Raw genomic sequence first — 9,820 nt, forward strand, 5'->3', positions numbered from 1 at the left:
CAGGCACCTCCCCTCCCATCCACTCCGCAATCACAGGCACCTCCCCTCCCATCCACTCCGCAATCACAGGCACCTCCCCTCCCATCCACTCCGCAATCACAGGCACCTCCCCTCCCATCCACTCCGCAATCACAGGCGCCTCCCCTCCCATCCACTCCGCAATCACAGGCACCTCCCCTCCCATCCACTCCGCAATCACAGGCACCTCCCCTCCCATCCACTCCGCAATCACAGGCACCTCCCCTCCCATCCACTCCGCAATCACAGGCGCCTCCCCTCCCATCCACTCCGCAATCACAGGCACCTCCCCTCCCATCCACTCCGCAATCACAGGCACCTCCCCTCCCATCCACTCCGCAATCACAGGCACCTCCCCTCCCATCCACTCCGCAATCACAGGCACCTCCCCTCCCATCCACTCCGCAATCACAGGCGCCTCCCCTCCCATCCACTCCGCAATCACAGGCACCTCCCCTCCCATCCACTCCGCAATCACAGGCACCTCCCCTCCCATCCACTCCGCAATCACAGGCACCTCCCCTCCCATCCACTCCGCAATCACAGGCGCCTCCCCTCCCCCTGGACAACTGTAAGGAAACAAGAGGACTGCACTGTTGGAAAGAGCAGGGCATGCCATGAAAGCCAATGGATTACCTTAACCTGGGAGACATTTCCATCAAGAGAGAGTCATACACAGCAGTCCTGTGAAACCATTCACGAATGCAGGCAGCAGTCACCCAAGGAGGGTCATGATAAACACATTCTAATTATTGAGAGATATCGTGCTTAGCACCTTCACACAACCAAGCCAGGAGCAGTGGGTTAGGGGTACTTGTTAAACCAGTGAAGCACTCTTGCTCACGTCTGTAGTGTGTGATCCTAGTGAATGGGGAGAGCACAGAGAGAGAGACACACAGTCTTGCATTGGAATGCACTGTACTGAACCAGCAGGGCCACTCTCACTGTGCACACAGCTAGCTGACGTGCTCACGCTATCCCAGCGCAGACTCCATGCAGGCACTGGACTGCAATGAGGCAGCAAATAAGCAGGCAGAGGTTACAATGTGTAGCAAAGCATGCTTTAGAACCCCAATGACAGGTACTGAACATTAAGATGGGGGACGAAAGACTGCTGCCCAGCCAGGCAATTCAACATGGAACAATGGATCCTGAAGGCGCTTAAGAATTAATTATATTTAAGTTACTCTAGTACACTAGCCTTGATCCTTTACCAGTTCTGGATTAGCTCTAGAACACAAGAGGTCTGGATTGCCTCAAGAATATCGGGGTTCTACAATCTAGAACCCTCAACCCAAGACCTGGATAAGTTCTAGAATGCGACCTCAGGTTTTGGGGGGTTCAAGATGCTTATGCAGCACTTCAGGCCTAGGTTAGTTACAAATAAAAAAAAAAAAAAAAATAAAATGCTGACAGGGTTTGGACTGGACCTGGACCTCCACGAACCCACATCCCTGGCGAAGCCTGGGCACAGATTAGCTGCCGAAGCCGAAGATGCCCTTGATGTAGCCGGTCAGCCCGCCCTTGCCCTTCTGTTCCACCTTGTCGTCGAGAGGCGGGAAGGCCACGTGGTTCAGCGCCAGGTCAAAGAACAGAGGCTTGCACGGGATTGGCTGGAACTCCGGAGGGAACGTCACCAGATTGGGCTGCTTCCCCACGAGGGAGGGGTCAAGGTGGAAGGCTTCCAATCGGTCACAGAGAGGCTGCAGGGGAGGGGAGGGGGGGGAGGGACACACACTCAATACATCTGTCAATGTCTTTCACTGCACCCCCATAAAGTATATCCTGAAACACAAACCCAACACAAAGCACACACACACACTCACTCACTCAATACATCTGTCAATGTCTCACTGCACCCCCAGAGTATATCCTGAACCCAACACAAAGCCCCAAAACCATAACTCTAAATATCAGTTTTCATCCTGTGCAGGGTGCAAACCTTAGCACAGCTCCCACGTTCTCTTAAAAATATATTCATTCCACGTCTTAGGGGCCAAGAATTACCCCCCCCCCCCCAGCTTCTCACCTTGTTGTCTTTGACCTCCCGAGACTGCGAGGGAATCTCAGCTGAATCCTCCGTATCTGAAACACAATCACCCATAACAATGAAACACACCATACTGCTGAACTACAAACCACAGCACCCCAGCAGAGCTACGATGGCCATCCAATCAGACACATGGAGAGAAGAACACCAAATCGCTGCTTTTGGAAGACTTGGGAAGGATACGCTGTAGGAACATGCAAGACAAGAGCTAGTGGACTAATAGAAGCCAGGTCTCCTCTCTCCACTCACCCAGAATAGCAGCTGCCTGTAAGGAGTATGTCTCAGCATTGACCTCAGTGATCAGCTCCTGAACATCAGGAAGGTCCTGAGGAGGCAAGAGAAGAGGAGCCAGACACACCACCCCATTATTATTATTATTACAGCTGAAACTCACAGTGTCTCTGCCATGCTGGCCGAGTACAAAAATTAAAAAGTGAATGTGCTGGTCCTAGCAATAGAAGACCACTTTTGTAGCCCCGTTGGAGAAAGAGGGCGTTCCAGCTGCAAAGGGACACGTGTCCCCCCTCATAAGTACAATGCAGTGCTGGTACACCTTCCATGAACAGAACGCACCAGCTCTCCCAGTGCGCGAGCTGATCTGGTGCATACCTTCAGGCTGCTGTTGCAGGACTTGGCCTGCACCTGGACCTCCTTGGCGTACTTGAGGACCCTCTGGTACAGCACCAGGGCCTCACTCCACTTCTTCACAAGCACATAGGACTGAGCGATGAAGAAACACCTGGGAGCAGAGAAACAGAGCCACCATCAACACAAACACACCGTTAATACGATCTCGAGGGTTACCAAGCAAGAGAGTCAGAGTTCCCCTCCACACTACCCTCTACAGCTTTAACAACCCAATAATGACAATAGCAAAGGGGGGCCCATGTAGATATGGGGATGCCTGTTTGCAAGCATCGTCATTGCGTGTGTTAGTACTGGCTATACTGGGCTTGCGTACCTGTATGCCTTGTAGACCAGAGTCTTGAGGGCCACCTCCTTCTGGAAGCTGTGATCATCCTCCATGCCCAGGAGCTGGGGCAGCTCCGCCAGGCTCTGGGACGAGACAGAGCGAGAAAGTTGAGTTGAGGGAGTGCAGAAGTGCAAACATGCTTTGCTTTCACACTTCCCTAAAGCTGCGCTGACCTGCAGGATGATGTCGTAGAGCCGGATGAGGTCCTGCGGCCGGGGGCCCCTCTTGCTCTCGTCCGGCTGCGGCTCCTTCAGCTTGGCCTGCAGCACCCGGGCCATGCTCTCATTGCGCTTCACCACCGTCCACAGCTTGATGAAGGTCAGGTAGCTGGAGGCAGACACAGGCAGAGTTACATGAGAGACACGTACTGCTGGCATTCACACACCCTGCTGCATGTATCCTGTGCAAGCCTCTCCTACAAGGCAGGCTAACCAACATGACTCCCACTGCACGGCTATCCTCCCCCCCAGGAAAGTGCTCTGGGTGCTAGCGTACAAGGCTGCTCTAGTACCCTGATTTCCTCTTCAGTCTCTGAATGGCACACAGGGTGTGGAGAGCAGGGGAGCCTCACCTGTGCAGGTACTGCAGGTTGGAGACTTTGCCGGTCTCTCCGTCCAGAGCTCGATCACGCTGTTTCTGGAATGGAGAGAGAGACACAGAACAGTCAGTCACAGCCACCACAAACATGGAGGAGTCCCACAGATCCACCGTCACGTGAGCATCATTTTGCAACAGAACATGTTCAGATGTTGCTAAAATGATATCACACATTAAAAGCACCAGTAAATCCTGCAGTGACTCCTTGCACTGCCCACAGCTGCCCGATTTCACATTGAGGAATGGTTCCTATAATACAAACTTCAGAAAGGCGTTGAGATGGTAAATAACGGCAGGTGAAACGTAACCCTCTCCTGTCACACAACGCCCCCCTCCTCCAATGGGAGCTGGAACAGGCCAGTCTCTCAGAACGAAGCCCCCCTTGGTCTCGTCTTCTTTACATACCGCGTCTGCCTTGAGCTCCTCGCGTACGGCCTGGATGGCGTCGCGGCTCTCGCTGAGCAGGGACTCGTACAGGCGCTCCTTCGTCTCCTCGCTGGCAGCCTGGGGGAGGGGACGACAAGGAGGACGGCAATGAGGAAAACACCTTTTTTGGGGGGGCTGAGTACCTCTCTCCCCTCCCTCAGTAATCATCGCTATCGCTCAGCAATGCGAGGTATGCACTCAGTAGTAACCGCACCTCGTTAAAAGCATGCAGCCAATTCATTCCAAACCAGCAGTCGTGCAGCCCGGCCGCATTCTGTACATTTTTCTTTTTATGAAAGTTACAAAAAAAAAAAAGTAAGACAACAACGTTCCACCACATTCGGAGATCCCAACCTGCCCTGCCCCCACTCTTATTGAGGAGCTGGAAAAGACTGCTCTCAGAGGGACAACACAATCACAGCAACGGGAGTATTTAGTGCAAGGTCAGGCTGGGAAGAACCTACTTAGTTACAGGAAGTGAAATAAACAGGGACTGGCATCATCCTGTACTGCTCCACACTCTGCTCTATTCTACTACTGCTCACAATCAATTTTATTTTCTGTATCTTGTGCTTGACTTTACTCTAAAGGTAACCGTATTCACGTTGAACTGCTCTTTGAAATCATTCTTATCCATTTATTGTACTTACTACTCGCTCTTAATAGAATGTACTCTTATAACCAAATATTTGGAAGTTTAACTGCTCTTAGTCATAATCGCTCTCAAACAATTATTTACAGTAGTTTTTTATTTCCTCTCATTTGAATTTGTGCTTACTACCGACTGAACTGTATTTTACAACTGCTATTGTCTGTAATGTGATCATTTGTAATGTGATACTTTGTAACAACGGTAAGTCGCTCTGAATAAGGGCCTCTGCTAAGAAGAAATAAATAAGACTCCCATTGCATAGCAGTTTGATCCATTCCTGGTTTGAGGATGAGTTTAATTATAAGACAGATCTGAGCTTGTTATCTATACTGAGGCTAATCGTGCTCGTATTAAAACCTGGAATGGTGTACCTGCTATGCAATAGGACTCGTTGTCATCCCTGAATGCTTTTATAGGAAGTGCTTTACGGGAGATCTAGGGCCTGCTGTTCCACTGTCTGCACAGTGGTCTTTAATGCATTTACTATTGAGGGGCAATTTGCCTGTGATCTGCCCACAGGGGAAAATACAGGCCACAATGTGAGTGCTGAGGCTGGAGTTGAATTGAAACCATTAACAGACTGGTCAGGGGATCAGTGTTCAACTCCTAGACTGACCTAGCCCTTTTGGGGCCTTCCCCACCCCTTAGCTCTCCCTCCCCTTCTCTCCCCTTCAGGTTGTTACTACTGGCTACACCCTGCTAATTCTCGAGTAACCGGTTTGGACTCAGTCAACAAGAGGAGTTGCTGAATAGGGCTGGGAGGATGTCAAACTGGTGCCTCAACTCCCTGGGAGCAGCAGTACCGAGGAAAAAAAAAAAAAACAGTTCCTGGAATGACTCCTGCACCCTCTCTCTCCCTCTTTACTGAGGGACTCTAAACCACTCGACCACACCACTCCCACCTCAACAAAATAAAATAAACCCCAGCCTCGCAGAACAAGCTGCCCGAGGGCCCCTTACTCTGAACCATTAGCCACCCTGCCCTGTAGGATGACCACTAACTTTTAGGCCAACAGCTTTAATCCTTCAAGCAAATGATTTCCACACTTTGGTTTTTTTAAAATGTTTTGTTTATGCCATTTCGTTTGTACAGTGTGCTTTTCAATTTCAATACTATGCTTCTCAGACCTGCACATCAAAGCAATGTAAAGGAATGCTAAGGGTGAGGCTGGAAGGGCAGAGCCGGTCTGTCTCTATGATTCTGGGGCTGGTGAAGGAGTGGAAGGGGAGAGGCTGCTGCATAAATATCTGAGACAGGTGAACAAGGAGAGCTGCTGTTCTTTAGGGATACAGCACCACTTGCTGGTGGAGTGAGGCAACTTCATTTAACAGCTGCTTTTCAACCAGTACCAGTTTTGCAACACCCTGCTGCCCCCTGCTGTCTTACCTGTGCGATAGCAGCCTCGTTGTCAGCCAGTCCGAGCAGGAAGATCCTCACTTTATCAATCTTCACAGGGATGGTGCGTCCCCTCCACTCCACCTCGCTCATGGTGGCTGCCTGCTTGGCACGGGTCTGAGTGATGAGAGCCTGTAGGGGAGAGAATCAGAGGAGACTGAATCACACGCAACAGGGATGGAAATAAGACTCCCATCCATTCCAGGGTTTACTGCAAGCTTGATTAGCTATCATGTACAGGCAACAAGCTCAGGTGTGTCTTCTTAGTAAACTCATAGTAAAACCAGGAATGGATCAAACTGCTATGCAGTGGGAGTCTTATTTCTATCCCTGCACACAAGCCATCTATCAGAATGCAGTTTATTTGTTATGACACACGACTAAATAACCTTATAACACTACAGCTGACCTATATATTTAGACAATGATACCTTGACTAAACTACAAACCTCCGCACTCATAAGCCTGTGTGTGTGTGTGTGTCATATACAAACTCCATCACAGCACAACACAACGTGTTGCACGGAGTGGAACTGGAAACGGAGTCCTGAAGAGCTGCAGGCAGCACCACGGCTTCACCCTCAGCGAGACCCTGGGAGACGGGAGCAGTACTGACCTCCAGTTTCTCTGCCATCATCTGCCCTCCTCCTCCGGCACTCAGCCTCATCTGAATCAGCTCGTTCATGGCATTCTGATCCCCTGGAAACAGGGCAGGAGAAACACACAGAGAGACGGTCACCACATGGGAAGAGGCAGGGAGCGAACACAGGCCTCTGATAAGTAACTGTGCTCCCATGTCAGTTGTTTCTAGAGACCGACCTGCTTGGATTGTGTTTTGCTGTTTGCAGTCAGATGGAAGAATACAGCAATGTGGCAAGTAAAACCAAATGCTTGTTTGCTGATGTAACGACATTAGCTGGTTGAAGGAATTCATTTTCTGAAGTGTTCACAGCTGTGGTTGATTGATAGCGTGTAAAAGTGGTCAGTTTGAATGAATGCCCAATGCAGTGGAGCCCTTTACACTACACAACCAGTTACATGGCAGTGGCTGCCAATTAGCTCCATAATGGCAACACGCTAGCACTTTCATTTATTGGAATAGCGCGCTCTAGTTACTATAGGCTCCCTCACCGATGTTGTAGGCACAGTAGCGGATGTTGGGGGAGATCTCCTCCACACGCTGATGGTACAGGACAGCCAGCTCCTCAGTGAAGGCACTGGCCAGCTTCTCGTAGATCGTCCTGAGAGAGGAGGGACAGGTCAGGTCGGCCGCTCCCTTCAGCTTTTTAACATCAAGCATTTCTGATCTATACTGAAGTCAGCAGACTTATTAAAAAGGTGGCATGGTAAGAATACACTAATACCTCAAGAAGTGCATTATTTTATATCATTTTATTACTTACTTGCATTTATTGAAGGCTTCCATTGCAGCTTTCCACTCCTGCAACTCAAAGCGCAGCATTCCTGTCAGGTACGAATGGTAGGCCTGTGAAGAAACCAGCAGTGAATGTGCTGCAACACCAGGGGATGGCTACTGAACTCACTCTTACATTCAACTACAGATGCCACTACAGCGAGATGCCACCATGACCTCACTCTGCAGTCCACTGGTCTTTATATCAAGTGAACCTGCATTTACCAGTACTGTCCCCCCTCTCCCTCTCACCTGTGCCTCCAGCTTGGTCTTGGCGTCCACGCGGTTACTCTCACACAGCCTCTCCAGCTCCTCCCCGTGCTTGGCTGCCTTGCGCAGTCGGGACAGCAGGTGGAAGCGTTTGCGTGACTCGGTGTTAGCCTCCTGCTTCAGCTGCATGGAGTAGCTCCAGGCTCGCTCCGCGCCCATCAGCACCAGCAGCAGGTACCTTTGAGGAAGGGGATTGCAACCGTTACAAATCTACCAAGGCCTCCAGCCCAACACAGGTCACTCCAGCTCAATCGCAGCAGGATTCCCATGTGAAGGGTAACCAGCAGCATGCATGGCCTGCGATACGTTTCCGATGCAGTCTCTGCTGGAGTACCTGCTGTCAGACAGCATCTCCGGAGTCACTTTCTTGCCGGTGAACTTGTGCCGGTTCCCCATCTTGAAACCGAGGGTCTTGCGGAGACGTCTGAGGCGTCGGGAGCAGTACCCCCTGAAAACACAGAACAAGTCAGATACACTGGGGCGGGGTGGAAATAAGACTCCTATTGCACAGCAGTGTCCCCATTCCAGGACTTACTACCAGCTTGATTAGCCCCAGTGTATACAGGGAACAAGCTCAGGGGTGTCTTATTAAACTCATACTAAAAGCTTGTTGCCATCCCTGGCTGGAACAGATCCATCCTAACAGCACAGTCTTCTACAGCACCCCCTCGATATTTTACCATTTGGTTAAGTCACTGTTAGGCAGGCATGTGGACAGTAAACTGTACAATCCTACATATTCCAGTGGAAGGGCTCTTCACCGACTCACTGTGCAAGTCACACAGCAGCGAGGTAGAGCTGCAATTCTCCAGTGACAGGACCAGTCCAGCTACAGCGGCGTGCATCAATACAATGGGACTGACCTGTATCTCTGATAGTCCCCGTGCCTCAGACCATGCTGCTGCTGGGATTCCTTGATGATCTGCAATACTGCACGGCAGCGTCAAGGGAAGCTCTTTCAATTGATGCTGCATCCTCTACATCTGGGTTTCTCAACCCTGTTTGAACCCTGGGGGACCCCTTTGTAAACCGGGGATAGACACAAGACTCCCATTGCATAGCAGTTACACCCATTCCAGGTTTTACTACGAGCTTGAACCGGTACAATCAGGAATGAATCAAACCAGCTATGCAATGGGAGTCTTCTTTCCATCCCTGTGCACCCAGATCAGAACAGCCGCATAATGATTAATCAGCTTACAGACTACAAAGTAGCTGGTGAACTGAAACCATGTCAAAATGCAATAAGCAAACAGCAGCTGTCTCATGCAGCTTATTTAACATATACCGAGAGTGAACACAATACCGCTGGCAACCGTTCCAGACAGTGGGGGTGAGGTTTGATTGTCTCAAGTAGATTTAGATTCACACGTCTTTGTTAGCCTACCGGTTTATCGACCAACGTATAGGATCAGCTGAACACGTCGATGCACGGACATTACTACGAGACCACACCAGCCTGGCAATACTGTACTAACACGATTACTATAACGACCGAAAAAGAAATATTAAGACGGTACCTAAATTAAACGATGTTCACAACTGTTGGTGTCGATGTTTCATTGTTATTGATTTCTTTTGTTACCAGTATAACTTATTTATAATGTCATGTTTGCTGATCCGTTTTAATGAAATACAAAAACATAAAGCACAGAGTCACGATATAGTACGTTCTCAATCACTTAATTAGACAAGTCTGCATTACGCCACGCTGACACAGTGTAGCACCACAGCGTTTAAGACACGTATACCCACCAGACTAAACACTACCCCAGCGATCAGCCCCGCACAGCCGCCCCACTCCTCCCGTACACCCCGATATGAATGCGGCCTGGGTTAAAGGATACTCTCGAGTCCCAGGCCCTCGTTGGGTTGGTTGTTTTCCTTGTTCTCCTCCATTCCTGCACCCCGAGCCTCGCCGCGTTTCTCCGCAGCCATCTTCACTCAACACACGCCGGCACTTGGAATTATGGGACAGGCGGAATTACCCAGAAGGCTGTAGTCGGTGTAATGTCTCCGCACAG

General features: G+C 50.2%; 1 protein-coding gene across 1 annotated transcript; it reads right to left on the reverse strand.

Moving 5' to 3' along the window:
- Positions 1-560: 560 nt before the first annotated feature.
- srp68 (signal recognition particle 68) lies at positions 561-9,820 on the reverse strand. Its single transcript, XM_034038344.3, has 16 exons — positions 9,644-9,820; positions 8,660-8,726; positions 8,131-8,244; positions 7,779-7,974; positions 7,516-7,598; positions 7,244-7,353; positions 6,729-6,811; positions 6,104-6,244; positions 4,044-4,142; positions 3,613-3,677; positions 3,215-3,368; positions 3,030-3,124; positions 2,678-2,807; positions 2,318-2,393; positions 2,048-2,103; positions 561-1,721 (listed from the first exon to the last, which is right to left on the reverse strand). The coding sequence occupies exons 1-16, from the start codon at positions 9,732-9,734 to the stop codon at positions 1,494-1,496; spliced, it is 1,788 nt and encodes a 595-aa protein (XP_033894235.3). The 5' UTR covers positions 9,735-9,820; the 3' UTR covers positions 561-1,493.

Source organism: Acipenser ruthenus, chromosome 17 (genome assembly GCF_902713425.1).
Source record: "Acipenser ruthenus chromosome 17, fAciRut3.2 maternal haplotype, whole genome shotgun sequence".
Taxonomy (NCBI): domain Eukaryota; kingdom Metazoa; phylum Chordata; class Actinopteri; order Acipenseriformes; family Acipenseridae; genus Acipenser; species Acipenser ruthenus.